Source organism: Anabrus simplex, chromosome 2, assembly GCF_040414725.1.
Source record: "Anabrus simplex isolate iqAnaSimp1 chromosome 2, ASM4041472v1, whole genome shotgun sequence".
NCBI lineage: Eukaryota > Metazoa > Arthropoda > Insecta > Orthoptera > Tettigoniidae > Anabrus > Anabrus simplex.
The window spans coordinates 63,225,328-63,250,755 of record NC_090266.1 but is presented as its reverse complement, the minus strand read 5'-3'; the positions used below and the strand labels follow the sequence as shown (position 1 = coordinate 63,250,755).

The 25,428-nt window shown below is 37.1% G+C and overlaps 1 protein-coding gene across 4 annotated transcripts in view; it reads right to left on the bottom strand.

Moving 5' to 3' along the window:
* LOC136863862 (putative ferric-chelate reductase 1 homolog) overlaps positions 1-25,428 on the bottom strand; it is a 526,743-nt gene that overhangs the window by 9,185 nt on the left and 492,130 nt on the right. For all 4 annotated transcript variants that reach the window (XM_067140219.2, XM_067140217.2, XM_067140218.2 and 1 more), the window contains 4 exons: positions 23,443-23,669; positions 21,299-21,536; positions 19,121-19,233; positions 4,437-4,553 (listed from right to left, as the gene is read on the bottom strand). In XM_067140219.2, the coding sequence (XP_066996320.1) occupies positions 4,437-4,553; positions 19,121-19,233; positions 21,299-21,536; positions 23,443-23,669 (695 nt within the window). The remainder of the gene's footprint in view (positions 1-4,436; positions 4,554-19,120; positions 19,234-21,298; positions 21,537-23,442; positions 23,670-25,428) is intronic.

The following is a 25,428-nucleotide window of genomic DNA, read 5'->3' as shown; positions in this document are numbered from 1 at the left end:
GCTGGACAAAGCGGAGGCAGGACAGGTTTTTCTCCAGGTACTCCGGTTTTCCCTGTCATCTTTCATTCCAGCAACACTCTCCGTTATCATTTCATAGCATTTATCAGTCATTAATACAACGCTTTGGGAGTGGCAGCCCATTGTAATAATAGCCTATATATGGTTCATTCATTACATCCCTGACCCGGTCAAAGACTGGAAAACAGGTTGTAGGTTTTCATTTCTGCTGACTATGCCATACAAAACTGTTCGATTTTAGAATTATTTTCTTTCCAATCTTGAAATCATAGCTTTTCCATCACCAAACTCGAGAGATAATCTTGATGCACCGTCACCCTTATCCAACTGTTTCAGCACTTCAAGTTTTTCTTGAAGAGTACACGACCTGCATTTTCGTATGCATGCCATTTTCAAGCCTTAACTTGATTGAATTTATCACAGTATAGCGCTGCTAGGAAGCTGAGACAAAGCCAGCAGCCAACTGTGGAGGGCAGAATCGCCCAGAGACCTTCACAACTGTGGTGTGCTGTGTCAAGAGTCACATGTTCACATTCTGCAGTGCTATTACCAAGAAAGTTGCAGAACTTTTAAATAAACATAAACAAAACAAAAGTTTCCGTACTTCAGAAGTTTTGAGAGAAAAGTTTTAACCTGGTTTTAGTCATTTTGTCCTCTATGGGTTCCTAACTACTGTAATTATATACAGCATTTTATTAATATTATGTACTGTATTATATTGTAGAAACTATTCTCCTGTTAATCAAAAAATTTTGTAATCCAAACAGACTCTGGTCCCAATTAGTTTGGATTAATGGGACTCCACTGTATAGACACAAGGGTTGGGGCAAAAGTCATTGCAACTACTTTTTTCCTTGCAGGTATGCGAGCAGATCACAAACCGATATTTGTTGCGTGGAAGCTATGCAGACATAATGAGTATTCACAACAACAAAGCGCTGTGAAATCACCAGTGTGGCAAGCGTTATGCGAGATGGAAATAACCCGTGTTGAGCAGTGCACATACATCAAAATAGCCGTTCTCCAGGGGAGAAATGCGAGAGAACGTTACGACCACTTCCTGCCACAAATAATCGCCATCAATGAATTTTGGGCCAGGACATACGAACCAGAACTCAAAAAGTCAGTCCCTGCAGTGGCGACATGCCATCCTGTTGCCAGCGTGCTAGGTAGTCTGAACATGTTGCATGTTGCATCCACCGTTGAACTTCCGTCAGTGCATGCGGTACCGACAACGATGCGATTTTGCAAAGTTGCAGCACTGTCTGCAATATTCTGTGTATGGTGCATGTGTCGATGCCACTTGCGCTCTCTAACTCCACTAGTGTCCATAGTCTGTTTTCCTCCAGGAGCTGCTCGATGACAACGCGTGCCACGTCAGTCCAGATTGCCCTGAGCGTTGCTGATCACCGGTTGCCACAAGTCCTTGTTAAAACTTTTCTACCCACAATGCTACTGTACAGTATGGGTAGGAAATTATTCCCAAGGGCTTTCACCAATTCACTGTGACATTCTCTCACATTTCTCCCCCGGAGAACAGCTGTTTTGATGTATGCGCGCTGCTCAATTTGGGTTACTTCCATTTTACACGGCACTCACCACACAATTGATTTCAAAGTGTGCTTTGTGCTACTACCAGCAATCACAGAGCCATTTGTTGTTGTGAATACACACTATGCCTGCATAACTTCCATGCGACAAATAGAAGTTTGTGATCTGCTCACATATCTGAAAGTCTAAAAAAAAAGTTGCAATGACTTTTGCCCCAACCCTCATATATTTATAATTATTAGAAATGAACTTTATTTTATATATATAAATTCGCTTTCGCACATTTGGGGGCTCTGCCCCTAAACCTCCAATTCCTGTACATTAGAAGTGGCCATTTGGAAAATTACTGTGACGAACCGGTACATCGTTACGAAAAACAGATTGTGCCACCAGATGGCCCATATATTTGTGTACATATTTGGCCCTATAATATTTTCTCATACAGTATATTCACAATTTATAGTTTTGACCTGGTGCAAATTACGTATGATTCTCACAAGATGAGAAATTATTTTCCTAACCTAATGGGAAGCTACAATCTTGAAATTCAGTAGGTGTATTGTGGTTGAAATGTTCTACATTTTCGTTCCTTGATGTTTTGTCGTATCTGTATGGGCTACACCGTAGATTGGTTTAGAACCATAGATTAGGAGTACAGTGTCCACATATTCCTTTTGTTTTTCCATTCTTACACCTTGCTAGAATTATGCATTTTGCTCACATATGACCTGTGGACGTTCCAATGAGCCTGCCGAAATTCATTATTCTATCGGTCTCGTAAGCATGTAAAACAGTAAACTTAATTATGGAAGATGACGTAAAATCTGAAAATGCAGCTCTATCTAAGGCATAAGGGATCATGATACGACTAAAAGTCACAGGACCGAAGTTGTAGATCTCTTCGTGATGAGTTCCGAACTCTGTCCAGTTGGCAATACGACTTACCGTTCAGCCACAAAAAAAGACCTCGGCATGATGGTCTGCACCATGATGAAAATTGCCTCCACTTTTTGACAATTTTTCGAGGTAAAAAGTTAAACATTGAAACTTTTTGGAATTTTTCCGTTGGTTGCAGGTCAAGAGCTATAACTGTGCCAAATTTTTAATTTTCTGGCGCACTGCAACATACTGTCCACGATTTAGTTTAGGGAAAGGGAAGTAAAAATAACAAAAAATTGAACATTTGAAACTTTTCCATAGGTTACGACCTAATAGCTATCACACTGACAAATTTCAAGTTTCTACCTCATCTGGAAGTCTTCAATTTTTAATGTCTGTCAGTCGCCATTCGGTTTTATATACTACAGATAAGCATGTAAGATGTGCACGTTTATATGTGCAGACCTTCACTTGGAAATTTTCTGTGGCGGAACAGTTGGTCATATCGACAAATGGATTGTGGCATAAGACAGCCCCTTTAGTAGCCTATATTTTTTTTGCTAAGAATTTTATCGTATCTCTGCTATTTTTGGCATAGTCAGAGGTAAATGTTTCGATCTAATTTCATAAGTTTTTCACAAGTTGAGAAATTATTTTGCCAAATTACCAGACAGCTACAATCTTGAAACTTGGCAGGAGTATCGACCATGAAACAATCTGTAATTCTGGCTCTTTGACACTTTGTTGTATCACTGTCGGCTTCACCTTAGATTGCTTTAGAAACATGGATAAGGCTGAAATTTGAGTAGTGTTTCCACATATCGCTTCCATTTTCCCGTACCTGCATGGCGACAGGAATAATGAAAGTCTGTTTGCGTACAACCAATGGACGTGGCAAGGGGCCTGCTAAATTTCGTGATCCTACCTGTCTTTTAACTGTTTCAAGCAGTGAAATAATATACAGAAAAACAAAATCAACCCAAAATCGGAAAATGAAGTTTGATTTAAGGTAGAAGGAGTCTAGATACGACAAAAAGTCATAGGACCAAAGTTGTAGATCTCTGTTTCTGGGATCAAAAGTGCTATCCATTTTTTTTATAGAAATTAAATTTCAGGCACCAGGTCTGCACCAGCATGAAAATTGCCTCAATATTTTGATATTGGGGGGGGGGGGGGGGGTAAAATTCAAACATTGGAACTTTTTATAATTTCTCTGTCGGTTACAGGGTAACGGCTATCAGTTTGCCAAATTTCAATTTTCTAGCGTACCTGAAATTTGAGTCCGCCATTTTGTTGAGGGAAGGGACTAAATAAGTAAAATTTGTCCTTTTTGGAATGTTTTCCTTGGTTACATCCATATAGCTATCAGACTGCCAAATTTCAAGTTCCTAGCTCATCTGGAAGTGGATAGACAATGTCAGTGAGTGAGTGAGTCAGTAAGGCTTCTGGTTTATATAATAGGGATACCACAAATCAGCATTGTTTACCTAGTAATGACTGTCTTTGCGAGTATGTTTTGTTTCCAACTGGATTATGAAAAATTGACAAACTAATTTGCCTATGATAGAGCAAGAAGGAAGCAGCAGCTTATGATCTAAACAAGGCTCTGTTCTGGTTTCTGACAGAATCTAAAAGTAAGCTCTGATAAAAGTTCCGTAATAATCTGTGTTTGCAATTTCAGTTTTGTATAAAATATATTAAAGTAAGTGCAAGTAATAAAAATAAATAACAGTAAACTAACATAATATGCACATTAAAAAAAAAAAAATCAATGCAATATTGTTCTGTGAACTTCATTTGAAGTGGGCATCAAAGTATTTTTGCCCAGGTGTGTACGGTTACCTAAATGTGGGCCCACTTACCAGTTACCCTGATCCTGTGTCTTATTTTGCAAAGTCTCTCCTTTCCAGCTCAAAAACAGATTTATTACGTTTATGTTTGCTCTTGATCTACATTGAACACAGTTGAAGTGAAATTAGAAAACTTACTGGAGCATCTTGTTTCCTCTCTGCAGACTGGAGTGGCATCCTACTATTTGTAATATCCTTCATGGGGAAAGAGTTCACACGTTTTCCACTTTGACGTTCACTTATGCAACCAGCAATCTAAGAAACATTCAAGGTCAATAATACATTAATGATGTACACCAAAGTAAAATGAAATTTTAAAATACAAGTATAAACCTTTTAAATAAGTGGCATGAAAACAATTTGCATAACAGCTACATCCATCCTCATCAAAAGTGTTACTCAGAGTTCAAATATACATTTGGATTAATTAACTGAAAAGTTCCTCTGCATTTAACCCTTAATAATGGTTTGGGAGTATGTCACATACAGAGTGTCATCTATATATATAAAATAGCTTGTCCTGACTGACTGACTGATTCATCATCGCCGAGCCAAAACTACTGGAGATAAAGAATATCTGAGAAACGTAAAATGTTACAAACGTAAAAAGTGGGTAGGTGGAATCTCCTGTAAATGTAAAGAAACATAGGTGATTTGTTTTTGGAAACTCCACTTAAGGGGAAATAAAAAGGGGTGAAATTTTAAAATGAGAATTTCTACAGTATATCTAAAAAACTTAACATGTTACAGAAGTGAAAATGTTACTTTTATCTCTTAAAAATAAAGAAACGTGTATTTTTAGTTTTCGGAAATACCACTTGGGTGGAGGGGGGTAAAAGTGACTGAAAATGGTGTTGATTTCTTTTAATTAGGCTACTGATATCTCAAAAATGAAGGTGTTAAAGACGTGAAATTTGACATTTGGAATCTGCTTAAAAAGTAAAGAAACGCGTATTCTCGGAAAATCCAATGAAGGTGGGGTGGGGAGGGTGAAATAATTGAAAAATTAATGGACTTAATTGTACGAGAATACATACATCTAATAAAAACTAAAGTTGTTACAGATGTGAAAATTGGTATTTGGATTTCCTTTAAAAACAAAGAAAAACGCGTTTTGGGGGGGGGGGCAAACATATTGCGGGGCGGGAGTGAAAAGGAGTTGAATTCCATTCATGAGGAGAGACAAGTCAAAAACTGAAGAAGTTAGGCTCCTATTACACTAGGCCGCCAGGTGACTGGTGACTCAGTTGGCGACACGTTCAGGGCAGCCGGTGGCGCCGCCAATAACTCGTTGTTCGGTCCTACGATAGTTCGGTACTTCTAGCAGGCAGAGAAATCTGGTCTTTGTTTTTCTCGCACTGTCCTCTGCGCATTGTTTTATTTACGCAAAGTAGTGAAGTGCAGATTGTCACTGTGGAAATGAGTGGAAATGAGAGTGAGAGTGTAGACAAGACAAAGGGGAAAAGCAAGAAGCAGGAAGAAGAAGAAGCCCTGAAAGAGTGCCAGAAGTTATTGGACAACAAAGTGAATACCAATATAAATGGTCCGTTATTGGACATATCTATCTATATCAACAAAGTGAATACAGAAGATTTCATTTGTGCTGTTGAACAACAACCCGCCATTTGGGACGCCAGTTCTGAAGCTTATAGTAATAAGCAAGTAAAACTGAATGCTTGGAATGAAATCATTCGTACATTCCTACTTGATTTCGAGCAGCAGTCCTTGGCTTAAGTAATGTCGCTAAACAGAAAGTTTCTTTATACATCAAGCTCTAACTGAAACTGTGTCATTCTTGTGAAGGCTTTTCTCCATCTGTCTCAACTACAGAAATAAAATTTGTTATGTATGATTCTGTCAAACTCAGTGGTGGCGCGACTGGCTGCGCCACCTGGCTGTCCAGTGTAATAAGCTCGGTATGACACAATGCCCTGCCACGACTCACCGCCACCCGTGGCTGCCAATGCGGTCGCGGGGCATGGCAACCAGACAGCAGCCAGTTTGTGGCGACGCCACCGGTTGCCCTAATCTAATAAGCTCCATAAAAATCAATGCCCAACGACGAGCAGCGCCACCGGTGGCGCGACTGGCTGCGCCACCTGGCGGCCTAGTGTAATAGGAGCCTTCGAGTCATGATAATTGGTATTTAGAAGATCCTCTACTATTAAAGTAACAAGTATTTTTTGCCGGAAAATTCACCTGGGGGGGGGGGGGGGAGAAGGAGTGTGAAAGGAAGTGACAAAAAAGTGAATTATTTTATGGGGATACTTGTATCTCAAAACTGAAGGTAATAGACGTCAACATTGGTGTTTGGAATCTCCTTTAAACATAAAGAAACATGCCTTCTTTTAATTTTTTTTGGGGGGGGGGGGGGGGGTAAATCAACTTAACGGCGGTAGGATGTAAAAGGAGGTGAGACCATTTGATTTTACTGTTCATAATGTACTTATAAGGAGCCTCCGTTGCTCTGGCGGCAACGCGCCAGCCTCTCACAGCTGGGTTCCGTGGTTCAAATCCCGGTTACTTCATGTGACATTCGTGCTGGACAAAACGGAGGCGGGACAGGTTTTTCTCCAGATACTCTGGTTGTCCCTGTCATCATTCATTCCAGCGACACTGTCCAATATTTCATTTCATTTGTCATTCATCGATCATTGCCCCAGAGGAGTGCTTCGGCAGCCGGCACAATTCCTATTGTCGCCGCTAGATGGGGCTTTATTCGTTCCATTCCTGACCCTGTCGAATGACTGGAAACAGGCTGTAGAGTTTCGAAGTACTTATTCTGATCATAAACCGATCATTTTTAATCTTTCCTGGGTTCGTTTTCAACAACCATCTTTTCCTTCGGAGAACGTTCTTAGATTACAGTAGATTCTCCTGGCATATAAATAAAAATGTAAACACATTTGAAATAAACGATAGGAATGAGATTGCCCGTCAAATTGTTCACCTCTATAATAAGGTCAATAATGCACGGAAGTATGTCATTCGTATCGCCACAAATCTCACACACTTGCCTACGCGCAAAAATGGTGCTGGTCACATTGTCAACAATGACAATGGCAGCAGATGTAATTTACCCTCAAGTAGCGGTCTGGCATCTTGCTGTGGTGTCCAGAAAATTTATAATAATAATAAGAAGAAGAAGACGAAGAAGAAGAAGAAGAAGAAGAAGAAGAAGAAGAAGAAGAAGAAGAAGAAGAAGAAGACGAACAACAACAACAACAACAACAACAATAATAATAATAATGTTCTGGACCGTCGTCAAATGTGCGGACCGCGCTCGAAACGGTCCTGGAGGGGTAATGATTAAGAATGCAGTCCGGCGGCGGGTTCAGTACCGCCAAGGCACCCAAGAAGACACCACGCCGTATCTCCTGAAGGATTTGATCCATATTAAAAATGCTTATAGGAAAAGATGGCAAAGATTTAGGGACCTAACTGACCGGCTGGAATACCTGGACCTAGCCCGGGAAGTATGAAATCGATTGCTGGAAAGAAAGATTGAAAAATGGGAGGCAACTTGCCGTAATCTATTAGAAAACGAGTCAGATCGCGAATTTTGGCGGATTCTCTCAGATAACCAGTCAGATCGTGAATTTCGGCGGATTATATATAAAACAATAACCATTCAATTATAAATTTGAGTATAATACCGTAGTGAAGCACGGGTATCTTGCTAGTATTCTTTAAAAGAGTTAAGGTTCGGTGCATGTAAGCTTTGGGAAAGGATTCTCTCTCTGATTATATTATACGTTTGCAAAATTAATAACTGGTTTGATAGAAGGCAGTTTGTGTTTAGGAAAGGTTATTCCACTGAAGTTCAGCTTGTAGGATTCCAGCAAGATATAGCAGATATCTTGGATTCAGGAGGTCAAATGGACTGTATCGCTATTGAACTATCTAAGGCATTTGATAGGGTAGATCATGGGAGACTATTGGCAAAAATGCGTGCAACTGGACTAGACAAAAGAGTGACTGAATGGGTTGCTATATTTCTAGAAAATAGATCTCAGAGAACTGGAGTAGGCAAAGCTTTATCTGACCCTGTAATAATTAAGAGAGGAATTCCTCAAGGCAGCATTATTGGACCTCTTTATTTGATTAAACATATAAATGATATGAAAAAAGAAGTGGAATTAGAGATAAGGCTTTTGCAGATGATATTCTGTATAGAGTAATAACTCAAGATTGTGAGCAACTGCAAAATGACCTTGATAATGTTACGAGATCTACAGCAGGCAATCGTAGGATGATAAACGGGGTTAAAAGTCAGGTTGTAAATTTCACAAATAGGAAAATTCCCCTCAGTTTTAATTACTGCATAGATGGCGTAAAAGTTCCTTATGGGTGTTAATAGAAGGAAAGATCTTCATCGGGATAATCACATAAAAGGGATTGTAAATAAAGGGTACAAATCTCTCCACATAGTTAAGACTGTGTTTAGGGGTTGTAGTAAGGATTTAAAGGAGAAGGCATACAAGTCTCTGGTAAGACCCCAACTAGAGTATGGTTCCAGTGTATGGGACCCTCACCAGGATTACTTGATTCAGGAACTGGAAAAAATCCAAAGAAAAGCAGCTCGATTTGTTCTGGGCGATTTCTGAAAAAAGAGTAGTGTTACAAAAATGTTACAAAGTTTGGGCTGGGAAGACTTGGGAGAAAGGAGACGAGCTGCTTGACTTGATATGTTACAAGTAACAACTGATTCACAATTAAGTATTTATTTATTTTCCACCTAGTCGATACGATTGCTTAAGGCAATTTTTAATGGTCAAAAGTGGTACATGTTTTGTATATTATCAACATCTTCAGCCACATAACACTGTTTAGATGAAAAAAATATATAAATTGACAAAGTAATGCTTTAGAGGAAGTGTCCTTAGTTTTCCTAACCTTTTCTTAATTGATTTCAAAGAAATTGGTAATTTACTGAACATCTCCCTTAGTAAGTTATTCCAATCCCTAACTCCCATTCCTATAAATTAATATTTGCCCCAGTTTAACCTCTTGCATTCCAACTTTCTCTTCATATTGCGATCTTTCCTACTTTTAAAGACGCCACTCAAACTAATGTCATTCCATGCCATCACTCCGCTGACAACTTGGAATGTACCACTTAGTCGAGCAGCTCATCTTTCTCCCAATTCCTCCCAGCTCAAACTTTGCAACATTTTTGTAACGCTACTCTTTTGTCGGAAATCACCCAGAACAAATCGAGCTGCTTTTTGTTTTTTTTGTTTTGTTTTTTTGTTGTTTTTTTTCCCCCAGTTCTTGAATCAGGTAATCCTGGTGAGGGTCCCATACACTTAAACCATACTCTAGTTGGGGTCTTACCAGAGACTTATATGCCTTCTCCTTTACATCCTTACTACAACCCCTAAACACCCTCATAACTATGTGCAGAGATCTGTACCCTTTATTTACAATCCCATTTGTGTGATTACCCCAATGAAGATCTTTTCTTATATTAACACCCAGATGCTTACAATGATCCCCAAAAGGAATTTTCACCCCATCATCGCAGTAATTAAAACTGAGAGGACTTTTCCTATTTGTGAAACTCACAACCTGACTTTTAACCCCGTTTATCAACATACCATTGCCTGCTGTCCATGTCACAACATTACTGAAGTCACGCCGCAGTTGCTCACAATCTTGTAACGTATTTCTTACTCTATACAGAATAACATCATCTGCAATAAGTGTTACCTCTGATTCCATGTCTTTACTCACATCATTTATATATATAAGAAAACAAAAGTCCAATTATACTGCCCTGAGGAATTCCTCTCTTAATTATTACAGGGTCAGATAAAGCCTCGCCTACTCTAATTCTGTGAGATCTATTTTCTAGAAATATAGCAACCCATTCAGTCACTCTTTTGTCTAGTCCAATTGCACTCATTTTTGCCAGCAGTCTCCCATGATCCACCCTATCATCCATGAATTTATGTAGACTTATCAGGTCAGGTACATGTTTCACCTATTATTTTGGCATCTTCAGCCTGTAGACAATCTTTAGGTCAAGGTTTGGGACCTTTTTAACCATATATAGTATAATATACGAACGTTAATAATCTCTTAAGACTAACATGCCACGATAATAATTTTTAAAATGTGAACAAACATAACAGCGGGTAACATAAATTAAGGGTGTTTTAACACAATTAAAACTTGTCGGTCCTATTCTATCTACAATAAAAAAAGAAAATGATAAGATCCACCTTTTCAGTACTATATATTACGTGAAAATTTCTACATTTCTGTTAAATCATCACGTTTATGAACTTTTGGTACCGGTTTCGACAAAACTATATGTCATCACCAGTCTAGGACAAATTATACAAAGACAATAAAATACATTGATCGTGACTCTTATAGTAATATCATTTAGGAAATATACTTGTTAAAACTAAAATAATATTTACATATATAAGCTGATAGTCATTAATACAATAGTGGTTGTTTTCTGTAGAGTGTACACCTTAGCAATTATAATTAAAAAGAATTTTTTTTACTATATATATATATAATACTAGCAATTACCCCTGGCTTGGCTCGCGTGGATTTCATAATGTGATCAAAGTAATCGTTCCTCAGCATTGTACTAAGACATTATTTGAAAATTCTTAAAGTATAAAAACTCGCCCAAAAATTGAGTTTCATTTACCCCAGAAATTCTTTGTAAACCATATTTGTGGTATTACCTTTTGCGGCTAAGACGACCATGCGACATAGAACTGTATATGTGAGAATGTCTTCTCTCAAGTCGAAGAAATAAATACATGTTTCTTTATTTTTTAACGAGATTCCATACACCTATTCCTACATCTGTAACATCTTCAGTTTTTGAGAAATGTATAAATATAAAAAGAATTCAATTAATTGATCAGTCCTTACCCCATCTCCACACCCATCTAAGTGTATTTTCCGAAAACACAAATACATGTTTCTTTATTTTTAAAAGAGATCCCAAATACCAACTATCTTGTCTGTAACATCTTCAGTTTTTAAGATATAGGTATCCTCCAACTACTTTTCACTTCTTTTCACCCCCCATTAAGTGCCTTCTCTGAAAGCAAAAAGGTACATGTTCCTGTATTTTTAAAGGACTTTCCATTTACCAAGTTTCTTGTCTCTAACATGTTTAGTTTCTCCCATATAATGTAGATATAACAGTACTAATTTTATAAATTCACCTGCTTTTCCAATTCTTTTCAGCCCCTTAACTGGATTTTCACGAAAACAAAAAATACGTGTTTCATTATTTTTAAAGAAGATTCCAAATACCAGTTTTCGAGATATATGTATACTCCTAAGAATAATTCAACTTTTCCTTCTTCACTTCTTTCCACCCCTCTCCCGCCTAAAGTGGACTTTCCGAAAACAATATATACGCATTTCTTTATTTTGAAAGGAAATTCAAAATACCAACTTGCACATCTGTAACAGCTTCAGTTTTTAACATAAAGTATCCTCATAAACATATTTCAACTCATTTACCTTTTTCAACCCCACACCCCTTACGTCGATTTCCCAGAAAAAGAAGAAAAAGCGTGTTACTATATTTTAAAAGGAGATTCCAGATACTAATTTTCACATCTGTAACATCTTTAGTTTTTGAGATATAATTATCCTCATACAAAGAATTCAACTAATTTTTCAATTCATTCACCCCCTTTAAGTGGATTTTCTAAAGACTAAAAATTACGTGTTTCTTTACTTTGAATGAAAATCCCAAATGCAAATTTTCATGTCTGTAACATCCTCAGTTTTTGAGATATAAGTATCCTCGTGAAAAGAATTCAACTCTCTCTTTTTTACCCCAGCCTGTTAAGTTGATTCCCCCTGCCTCCAAAAAATGCGTGTTTCTTTATTTTAAAAGGAGATTCCAAATACTAATTTTTACGTATGTAACATCTACAGTTCTTGAGATATGAGTATCCTAATAAAAGTAATTCAACTCCTTTTTCACCCCCTCCTCCTACCCATTAAGTTGATTCCCCTCCTCAAAAGTGCGTGTTTATTTATTTTTAAAGGACATTACAAATACCAATTTCCACGTCTGCAACGTCTTTAGTTTTTGAGATAAGAGTAACCTCATACAAAGTATTAAACTAATTTTTCTATTAATTCTCCCTGTTTAAGTTTATATTCCAAAGATTAAAAATTACGTGTTTCTTTACTTTGAAAGAAAATTCGAAATGCAAGTTTTCATGTCTGTAAGATCTTCAGTTTTTGAGATATAAGTATCCTCATGAAAAGAATTCAACCCCTTTTTCACTCCACTCCCGCCCGTTAAATTGGTTTCCCCCACCCAAAAAATGCGTGTTTCTTTATTTTTAAAGGAGATTCCAAATACCAATTTTTACATCTGTAAACTTTTAAGTTTTTGAGATATAGATATCCTCATTTTAAAAATTCACCCCCATCCACCCCCCCCGCCCCCCCCCCCCCCCAGCGATGGAATATCCAAAAATCCTCCCTTAGCGAGCACCTACATGTCAGTCATGACAAGTTATTTTATATATATAGATTATTTTAGTTTTAACATGTATATTTCCTAAATTACTATTATGATATTACTATAAGAGTCATGGTCAATGTATTTTACTGTCTTTGTAGAATTTGTCCTAGGCTGATGATGATATATAGTTTTGTCGAAACCGGTACCGAAAGCTCATAACCATGATGATTTAACAGAAATGTAGAAATTTTCACGTAATATATAATATTGAAAAGGTGGATCTTATCATTTTCTTTGTTTATTGTGAATCTTTATTCAATACAGAACCCGAAGAATGAAATTCCTATTCTATCTAACTTAAAAATATGTCCAAAACTAAAATGGATCTTCTTCCTCTATCATAAGTCTTGGGTAAAGAGGATATTACATACTGGGGTTCTTTTGACCCACCTGTATCATTTCATGTTCTTGACATACCATAACTAATGTCAGAATGTATTGTCAACCACGACCCCACTCTCCCTCCTTGCCCCGCCCCTCCATTACCGCACCAATAAAACACCAGGAGTAGAAATGTTAATAAGACAGGCACTGCCAGGACAGACAGGTCCACCTAGTATGAATTGAACAAGTAAGTCATTGTACAGTTATGAGATGTTAGTTTAATACATTTTGTCACAACGCGTGCCCTAAATTGTTAATTAAAATTTCTTTTTTACTTCATTATAGATAATCTTAAGATCCCTCCCAAAGACCAAGCAACACATCAACGGAAATAATATTCATACAAGACTGCATGAAGTGTCTAGTATGTTCCTTCTCAATTAAGCAGCAGTCTAAAACTAAGAAACAGCCTAATACTGTACTCTTTACAATTCCTTGTCGTTACATAAGACCCGAAGTCAAGACGCTTACAGTTTTATTCAGAACAACGTTTCAACATTAGTTACGTCAAGATCATGAGAAAAAAAAAATGTGGGTCAAATAAGCCCCAGTATCAATATCCACTTTTCTCAAGACATGATAAAGGAAGAAGATCCGTTTTAGTTTTGGACATATTTTAAAGTTAGATAGAATAGGACTGACAAGTTTTAATTGTGTTAAAACACCATTAATTTATGTTACCCACAGTTATGTTTTGTTCACATTTTTTAAATTATTATCCTGGAATGTTAGTCTTAAGAGATTATTAACATTTGGATATTATACTATATATGGTTAAAAAGGTCCCAAACCTTGACCTAAAGGTTGTCTACAGGCTGAAGATGCCCAAATAATGGGTGAAACATGTACCGAACCTGATAAGTCTACATAAATTCATGTAGATTCAAACCACATTAAACAGGGAAAGTATTGAATAGGTGGTTTTATTAAATTATCTTTGAGATTCTATGCCTAAGTGGTATGTTGCGAGCAGTCAATATAGAGATGGCATGGAATGACATTAGTAGACGAATAATTTTGAGCAGTGTCTTTAAAAGTAGGAAAGATCACAATATGAAGATAAAATTGGAATTCAAGGGGACAAATTTGTTTATAGGAAGGGGAGTTATGGATTGGAATAACTTATCAAGGAAGATGTTCAATAAATTTCCAATTTCTTTAAAATCATTTAAGAAAAGGCTAGGAAAACAACAGATAGGGAATCTGCCACCTGGGCAACTGCCCTAAATGCAGATCAGTATTGACTGATCGATTGATTTACCAGAGACGGATTTATAATATAGGCCTGCTAGGCACATGTCTAGGCGAGGTGACACTGGCGGGGGGGGGGGGGAGGGGCTGCAAATGTTGGCTAACACAACTTTTTTGTTTATACAGTTTTGCCAGAAAGTTTAGGGACACACTATAATTTGAACATATGCGACCCTGTCTCTATATTATTAGGCGGTATAACTATGTTCTTAACTGTTATTTAACATTGGGGAAAATAAATACTTTTTTGGCACAAACTAGGTATTTCTCTGACGATGGTTACTCATTCTAGAAACTGTTCATCTTTCAAAGCAAACTAATATTTTAACTTTTGACAGTAAAATTCAAAATGGCTGAGTAACTAACTGTGATGCAATTTTGAATCATTGCTGGATTGTTTCCAAGTGTAATATTTTAAATTAGCAAGGATGAAATGTCTGTTAAAAAGTTCTTTCACAAACATCCAAGCATTTTCTGAGTTTTGAATTTACTAGAGAAAAGTTGTGGAAATCGTGGCATGAATTATTTGATATAACTTTTGAATAGAATCGCCTAACATGCGCAGAACTTTTCTTGCCTACAGATCAGATCCCAAGGAAATCGACTGTGCAAACACCGGTGTGCAAGGTGCTTCCATTCAAACAACTCATGCCATGATTTCCCCCACCCTTGTCCAGAAAAACCACACTCTGATAATGTTCGGACAATTGCAAAGTAAATTTTCAAGGGACATTTCATCCTTAAAATTTAAAATATATGTTAGAAATGATTGAGCAGTAAATAAAAAATCAATCACAGTTAGTTACTCAGTTAATTTGAATTTTATTTTCAAAAAAGTTCAGACATTTTCATTTGCTTAAAACAATATAAAATTTTCTAGAAGGAGAAACTATCATTTTAGAAACTCCTAGTTTACGCCAAAAAAGAAACACTAGTTTCCCAATGTCAATTAACATTAAAAACACTAATGCCACCTAAAAATGTAAGGAGAGGGTTGCATTTGTTCAAGTTATAGTGTGCCCCTAAACTCTCTTGCAAAACTGTATCTAAAATAATATATTTGTACAATTTGAATAACTACAATTGGAAGTTAACGACTTAATTTTTCACTGTTTATTATTAGAATAACACAGCACCTGCCTGATTTCACTTTTCTAGTAACTAAGAAACACACTTTTAATACCAGTCATTCTCAACCCTAATCAATATGACAGGTTTGTTTCTCGGAATATCGCTACTGGCTAAATGTATGTCAATGTTCTCTTTGTTGGCAAGCTGCAGACTCTACAGAGGAGCGGCCTGTCTGACATCCACTAAAAAACTAAACGAGAAACAAGAACAATGAAGATTTGATCAACGAGTTCACTACTATCAAAGAGAAATGAAAAGCTCTATGATATTTACTAACCATTTTCATCTTAGTCGATTACTCGATTATTGTTAATTTTTGGAAGGTGCATTGTGCCCTGGGATGCAGAAATGTTAAATCTGCCATCGGCATTTACAAGGTCTTTCTTATTTAAGAAATGTTGACTAAAATGTAATGCACCAACTTTAAACATAGAAGTGCCTATAACAAAAACCAACAAAGAGGACAATGAAATGTGTCAATCTCCAGTTGAAACAGCAATAAAATTCTGCTGCTGAGCCTAGCGGAAAGTGAACAGAAACTCCCACGCACTATATGGAACTTCTTGAAACATGTACAGATGTTAATGACAATCTGCCAAATATATTGACAAGATAGAATAAGAGTGTTAAATATACGAATGTATGATTAACTTGCAGTCAATGCGGACCTAATTAGTTGACCATTGTGGTTAAAATAATTAATACTACACGGAGTACTTCAGTAGAATTGGTGCTCTGCTGTGACGTCAGAACTGCTAGAACTGAATTTCTCTACAATTCTATCACTCTGTCCCCACCTCTAGTGCCCATTGTTCCCTACTTAACATCAGGGGCAGTTTCTCCATAAGTTTGCAGGTTTGCGCTACCCCCATTAATATTTTATGTTTATTTTAGGTGAAGTTTTATAATTTGGATTACTCAACTACTGTATTTTCATTCAACAAGACAAACCTTTCAAGAGCTTGAAAGAGCAAATATTGACTACAGAAGACTACAAGCCGGTACTCTTAGATGTTCACTGCAGGAGCTGAAAAGTTTGCAACAGAGAGTCAATCTGAGGTAGGATGAAACATTGGCTGCCAGAGGGGTGCGCGGGGCTGATCGAGGGGTGCTTTTAGGTTGCTTGAGGTGTGCGCGGGGAGAGGTAAAGATAGGCGTGGCTTCTTATACATTGCTTAAATGGAGGTTTATCAACCTGGCTCCTCCTACCACGGCCGACTTGATGCGTCGCTCTAGCTAGCTCCTTGCAGCACAGCGAGGGATCCAGTCGGCCGTGCTCCTACATAACCAACTACTAGCAAAATCGCTAGAGACAGTTGGTGCTCAATGTGAGAGTCTGTTATATAACAGGGATGTCACCTAGCGACATTGGATAGAAGTTAATCTGCTGGATATACAGTTAATGGCTTTAAATTTGAAAATAAAAACCACCATTTCTTTGAGTATAGTCGTGAACTTCGTTATGTGCGTACAAGCTACGTAGCTTATTGATCTCACTGTGTAAACATTCGTGTCAGCGTGTGTGTTTTTATTATTGTGCATTTTTATCAGTTAGTGGTATTTTGCCAGATCATGAATTCAGTGCAGTCTTTAATGTCTGGGCCGTTTCCGCAACGGACTGCCGAAGAAAAATCCGAGGTGAAATGAATCAGTAGGCCCACGCAACGTTTAATTTCGAAACCAGATACAATATCAGAATTAGGCTACCTCAAAGTGTTCCATTTCAATATGGCAAAAGAGTTCTTAAATGAAAAATATGTTACTGGGTTGTAGTAATATTCCTGAAAATAGAAATGTAAAATGTTTGTTTTATTTTTAATAACAAAAAGTGTTGTTGATGTACCTGGATTGGAAAATTAGCCTGTAATCATATTATATCAATAGTAAAAATTGTGTACCACTGAACTTTTAAACCACCAGCCGCCACTGCTTAACATCCCTTTGCTTGTAGGTACTCGACATAATCTAATAATCAGAAAGTCCGTTTCAAATTGCATTAATTCTGCCAGGTATCACTAAAGATCTTTTACATGCCAAAATTGCACAACATGGATGTCAAATGTACTTTCTTCCGTACCTGAAAAATCCAACTACCTCTGCTAGGAGGCCACTAGCGAGATTGGGATCACATGACCAATACTCCATTGAATTGGCGGACAGAATTAAAAGCTTTCATGAAACTTAATGATCCACAACATGGTTAAAGGACCCAACTGCAGAGCACCTACACAAATGACTGCATTTTTACATGTCTGTATAGCCTAATTTTCATTGATAGCATAAAATAATTTATAACCTCTAAATTATCCCATTTGTTGAACACAAAACACAAATTTATGAAATCACTATAATATACATGGAAATTAATGACGGAATGACATGTGTATTGGTTAGTATACTTTGTGCGTATTTAGCATGTCACAGTGTAATTCGGAAAAGTGGCAAGAAAGTGACTCTGAGGTCAGTGGAGTGTTCCCTTAGTAGGCCATAACCTCCTTCCTGTGCCAGATCTTCATCTTTACTTCTAATTGATGTTTTGACCGAATTTGGCTCTGTCTGGTGGTTATGCACTGAAACATAAGACATCCGACCAATCCCAAGCTGCCATTCATATCAACATATTGGCAGAGTGCTATCTTGAAGCCTAGTTGCCGATTCTAAATTGCATTCACCACATGGTTAACGTATCTCGCTCAGCATGTATGGTATTTGTTACGGTTTGCGATCTTTTGCATTTTTCTTCAGCGATTTGTCTTTTTCATATTAGTCTTCATCTTTCTAGTATAGTACAGTATAGTGTAATTTACAGTTTAGCATAGCATAAGTTAGTACAATACAGGTTTAATAGTTCAGTGTATAAGAACATAGCTGTAGTTTGATTTAAGTCCGTGTATTGGCTAGTATACTTTGTGCGTATTTAGCATGTCACAGTGTAATTCGGAAAAGTGGCAAGAAAGTGACTCTGAGGTCAGTGGAGTGTTCCCTTAGTAGGCCATAACCTCCTTCCTGTGCTAGTCATTAGCGGTGAGTGATGTGTTATTTCTTCATTCCTTTTTATTCTTAATATGTTCTCTTTTTACTGTCGGATGTTGCTAGAGAGTGTTTTGTGAATTTGTTTTCAATCCAGATTACATTTTACGAGTGCTGTTTTTAGCGGTTGTATTGGATCGGCTGTTCTCGCTGTGGTAACGCGCTGGCAACAGAGGTAAGGTGATGCTCATTTGTTTTGCGAAACGTCAATTTAGAAGTAAAGCCCTGCGGAGTATAGGGTGGCAAATAGATGCAAGCAGTTGGTTGCGACATTGTTTTTAACAACACAGAATACCAATAATACATATAAAGGATATTGAAACAATTCTGGGGCTAAGAAATATAAATTATCAAAGTTCTTATTAACAATTTTATGTAAACATTTTTAATTAATTACTTAAGTCTATGACGAACCACTGTCTTGTTTTGGATAATTTATTTATGCGAGATATAAAAATTATTTTGTAACAAATAGTTTCACAGCTACTATACTTACAGAGAGAATAAGATGCATGCAAACATGGAAGGCAACATATGCTACCAGAATCCAAATTAACCATGCAGGTAGTTCAGCATTGGTCAGCTTCCCAGCAAAGAAAATTGTAACAACTGGAAAAGAGTAAAACATTTTTTTTAAGTCATACGTAATGTTATGCATAGATTGATTTGAAAATCATATGTAATAATAATAATAATAATAATAATAATAATAATAATAATAATAATAATATTATATTATATTATATTATATTATATTATATTATATTATATTATATTATATTATATTATATTATTATAGGCAATGGAAGAATACAGTTATTATGACAATAAATCCAAAGACGTCGTTAAAGGAGAGTACGGGTGGAAGGGATCTTATCTGAATTGCTATTCAAACCTAAGAGGTTATTTGATCCTGTTTGGTGAAGAAATAGAAGGTGAATAATTACAGCTGCAATAAGTGGTAAGATGAAGTGAAAGGTGAAAAATCGGGTGCATTCGAAAACACTCATAAGCGAAAGACGATCTGCCAACACTGCCACAACCTGCGGCACGTCGGAATGTAGTGACTTGCATCACGACAATATCACAACAGCCATAATAGCTCAGCGAGTATACTGCTGGATTAGCAAACCAAATTTACAGAGGCTGGTTTCGAATCCTAGTCTAGTCGGTTTCTTTATAAACTCGCTGGTTAGCTCGTATCATTTAAAAACAGTACAGCATTTTATTACTAAATCACAGGATGACGACAGCCCATCACAAGCCGGGTTCCCTATGACACTGGGGTCCTTGAAATTGTTTGCATTAGTCTACAAACTGAGTATTGCAGTAACATAACTGGTTCTTTTAAGGTCAACTTGTACAGCTTTCTGGTGGAGTACATACACTGCGAAATACACAAAATTCCCTTTTAAAAAAAAATTTAAAACATCCACCTTAGCCAATACAATTCAGTATATTCAAAACACTTAAGGAATTATCAAACATTTTTGGTAAATGTTTCAGCCAATATTTAGGCCCTTTTCAGCCATATATTAAAAACAATGAATGGATAAAATGATTACAGAAACAAATAATGTAAACCGAAACTACTTACAAATTATCAAAAAAAAAGCTATGTAAAAATGTTCATCTTCATACCAGGTAACTATTAAATATTGGTATAATCAGCATTTTTTTAAATGTACTGTATATCTTTGCACTTAATCTTATACAGCCATCACATGAATAACTTTCTTAATCTTTCATAGAAAACTGCACAGTATGTCTCCACTTGTATTTAATTTTTGTACCTCATTTCATACAGTGTATATTACTAACCAAACCCCATGATGCAATAGCGTTTAAGGGCTTTGGCCTACCAATCGACCGATCAGCCCGAAGGCCTGCAGATTACGAGGCGCTATGTGGTCGCCATGACGTATCCTCTTAGCCGTTATCTTTGCTTTCTAGACCGGGATCGCCAACTCACCATTAGACAGCTCCTTAAATGTAATAACACAGGCTGAGTGAACCTTGAACCAGCCCTCAGATCCAGGTAAAAATCCCTGACCTGGCCAGGAATCTCTTCCAGGCAAGATGCAGGCATGCTACCTCCACACTACGGGGCGGGCACATCATATGTTACTGTATCCCTTATTGTTCTCCATTAGATTTATTTGCATTACGAGGGGAAAGGGGCATATGTTTATATCTATAACAAATTAATCTTATGTCTCAACGTTGAGATAAAGGCAACAGTAAAAGTACGAATTATAAATAAATATATTGCATTGTACAGAATGAAATTAGATACAATTAAATGCATTAGCTGAAGGAAAGAAAGAACGTAAAAATAAAAAGAACACGTGCGGAAGCGAAACTCTAACACCGGCATTTGTGTTTAATGCTTTCCCAGGTACATCCCTTGTATTCATGATACCTGCACAAAGCTTCGCCACACACAGTTAGTGTTTCAAGCACCTCATTTTGTAAATCCCTGCTCAATTAAACTTATAGGCCAAGCTACATTTTGCTGAATCACCTTTGTTTTACAGGATGATACAGACTCGCATGGTGTACTCCTAGTGCGCCATTTTTTATTCACCCTGTATAGCATGTTGCATGGCATAGAATAATTTTACACTAGAGCAAGCACTCGTTTTTTCTGGTAACTGAAGCAGGAAATACATACTGGCAAGAATATGAGCCACATTTCCAACAAGCCAGTGCAGCCAGTTGAAGATGGGTCTTTTCCTCGAATCCGGGTGAGGCCGTAATGCTGCTCCAAATGGTTGTATGAATGCCAGGAATGTAGTGATTACTCCCAGAATTGCATGAGGACCATCAGACCAATCTTGCCGGTCCACAAATATCAAGATAAAGGCAACCACTGTAAGACTCCAAGTTAACACCATAAACATCCGATGCCACTGAAATGAGAGAACACTAAATTAGCTTCAACCATTAGATCCACATACCACAGTAAGGACTCTGAAACCCATTCAGTAAAATTACAAGACTGATTCAATTTCCTTTTACTCAAGTTTCAACAAAAAAGGGCAAAGCAGGCTTCTATAGTTTTATGTTTAATAGATATCAGGAATAATTTTTTAATTGGTGGTTGATCAACCTGAATAATTATTACATTACACAGATAAAAATGGAATGGTGTATGGCTTTATTATTATTATTATTATTATTATTATTATTATTATTATTATTATTATTATTATTTTCAATATCATCATCATCACTATAAGCTGCTTTACGTCGGACCAACACAGAGAGGTCTTATGGCGGCGATGTGACAGGAAATTGGGAAAACAGGTAAAATCATCTTCAGGGCTGCCAACAGTGGGGTTTGAACCCACTATCTCCCGAATACTGGATACCGGCTGTACTTAACCGACCTGCAGCTTGGTATCGTATGGCTTTTAGTGCCAGGATGTGTCCGAGGACTTCGGCTCTCCGGGTGCAGATCTTTTGATTTGACAGCCGTAGGCGTCATGCGCTTCATGATGAGGATGAAATGATAATGACTATACATACACCCAGTCCCCATGCCAGGGGAATTAACCAATTATGGTTAAAATTCCTGACCCTGCCGGTAATAAAACCCGGGACCCCTGTGACCAAAGGCCAGCACGCTAAACCATTTAGCCATAAAGCTGGACATTACACAGGTTATCATCATGAAAGAAAAGAAGAAGACCATACCATAAGTAAACAGATTGAAAGCATTTGTTTTAGTTATATTTGAATAGGAAAGGGAAAGTATTAAAATTTTATCACCTTGCTGTTTCAACAACTATAAATTTAACCAACATAATACCAGTAAATAACAGCACTGACATGGATATGGATTATTTACAGAATTGGAACATGAAAGAAATGTTTTAGCATTTCAAACACAAGAGTAATAAATTGAGCTGACTCCCGTTATAATTTATCATTTTACCACTAAAACAATATTAGATAAAGGAAAGCAATGTTTTTAGGGTAGAAGAAGTACCGAGCAGAAGTTTTCTTTTATATATTTCAACAGTTTCTGTATGGTGGAGTATTCCTTAAGACTGTATCAGACATAAAACCATCCATCTGAAGAGAATTGATAATCAGAGAGAGGACAGAGCCTGAATTTCTCCTTTCTAGGAGCCTGCAAGAATACATCTGGTGTTCCTGGTGAACCACCCAAACTGGAACTTTTCCTCTTCATTTCCATGAAGTTCTTGAACGACAACTCTTCTTCATCACAATCTTTGAACAGAGCCCTAACCTGGTCTTCAGGAATTGACAGGCACTCATGTTCTGCAACAAAGTCTTTCCCCTCATTGAAGAATATGAGTCCGTTGTAATAACCACCTATTCAAAGGTACATTTTATCATAAGGAATTATTACTTCTGGATTAATCACTTGCCAAACAATGCCTCTTTTGCAATTCAGCAACCCTACAAATTGATAATAAATTTTAATATTCACAAACACAAACACAAACTAGGGCACATTTCAGCTCTTAAGCTGTTTGGCGGTAGGATAGCCAAAGTAAATATTACCAGTGAAGTGCACTGTGTTGGTGGCTCAGATAGAAGTAGACAAAATCCAGCATGGAGAGCATAAAAATCTTTGGGATCCCAGTGACTTAGCACAGAGCATTTTACATCTGTATGTGAAAGAAGGAAACATTAGGCAAACATAATGCAGCATTCAGAGAGTGCTTATGTAATCTCCAGACAATGCATAGGGAAGCTGTTAAGTTCAGCTGTTCATATCTTCTGCTTAATCATACACTATTTATATTTTAGTAAAAGAAGAATTAGCTGAATAATCATACTCACTGCAAACCACAGGTCTTTGCCACAAAACTGTGTTCCAACCCAAGTCTGTCTAAAGTAACGAGCCAGTAGTATTCCAAGGCTGGCAGAGCCAATCCATGCAGTAACCATGAAAGCTCCATGAAGCCTTATCAAAAGTTTTGAAGCTGCAGTAAAACCAGACACATCCGACAAATAGTTGCTCTCAGCTGAGGCTACATATACATCATGGAAAGCTAAAGATTTGTCCCCTGCAAAAATAAAAGAAGAAATTTGTCAAAATACAGAGGTTGTAAATTAGAGAAATCATACAATTTAATTGTAGTAACATGTGGTAAATTATTCTCAGTAAATATAGGTACTAAAGACATAGTATTTTTGTAAACTACATTGACAACTGAACAGTCATGAGATGCCCCTGTTGTTCCTCTAGCTTGAAGAAGTGATTCAAGTACATGGTGTGGATTCCACACCTGTGGACATCTGTAAAGTTTTCCCCGAGTTCACTGGTGTTTGTAAGAACAAGATTTTGGACATGAGCAGACCTCTTCACAGCAGTCTGTAAGTGTGGAACTGGCTATATCTGAGCTAATGTAATGGAGCTCTTTAGAAAGCTTCTCCAATTGCTCATGTAAAACCTCAATACTGCTGTTAGAATATCCCATCATTGCCCACAAAGTGTAGTAGATTGTCACCAACAAGGAATTAGCAGAGGACAACATGAAAATGCAGTCACAATATGTCTACCCCTTAATCCACTTTCCTGATAAGAAACCAGGGTTGAGGAGATTAAATTATCTGGCAGGTTTTTACGGCTGGATGCCCTTCCTGACACGAACCTGAGCTGAGGATCTAACGAAGGTGAGATGAATGATCGTGAATGAAATTGTGTAAGGAGGTGGGAGGAATCTGCTGTTATTTATGCATAGGAACTGTACCGACATTTGTCTTGAAGTGAAAATGGGAACCTAGAGAAAACCATTCTCAGGACAACTGACGGTGGGGTTTGAACCCATTCTTCTCCCCAACACACAGCTTGGCTCCACAGCCATAGAATACTAACATGTGCAGCCACTCCGCTCGGTTGAAAACACAGTCTTTTATTTTGTAAAACAGGAAACTAACCAGTGGATGCTTTGTTTGACATTTCTATGCCAAATTAATGAAGAAAGTCAACCCAATGTGGTGAATAAACAGGCTCAGACATAACTAACAGTTAATGAGAAAAAAATATTTGCAAAACCCCAAAAAAACCTAAACCACTCTGGTCTGATTGTACAGATTTAAGTCCATATCGAAACGTGTTATCAATGTATTTAACCCGGGATCACTGGCATGTATTTCTGTCAGGCCATCGCTTGCATGTTATAATCTTTTACTGCAACAGAGTAAATGTAAAAAACATTTATGTGATGATTGAAATAATAATAAAATTTAACATTCATTTCTATTTACATAGAATTTATCTGTGGTTTTACCCACGATATCCATAACACAGTACAACAAATTAAAACCGTTTTTTGCTCTCAGAAATGAAAATGTGTGATTTTAGTTAATTTGCATATGCTGATTTTGAATCTAAAGTTTATTTTTCTCTATCACCAAACAGTTTTCCTTGAGAGAAATGATCAACTTCCCATAACATACTGCATAGCCTATATAGTTCACTGCTACTCACTTGCAGTTTTCCATTATTATATTTGTTGTAATTTCAACCCAAATCATACATAATCCAAAATACATAACAGAAATATATTTAAGTATTCTAAAATTGTATTTATGTTGCAATTAAGACTTCATATGGCAAAAATTCTTACCTTCTTAACTTTTTCCTCAAAGACTTGCAATTATAAAATGGTTCCGAAACATCTGTGATAAGTTACCAGCAGTAATCGGCAAGCATGTTGGACACTGATTTCCCTTTGTATCGCCTTTCCGTTTCTAACAAGTCCTGATGAACCTTCCTCCATGCTCATCACTGACCTCACCAAGGTTCGGTGGAAAGAAATT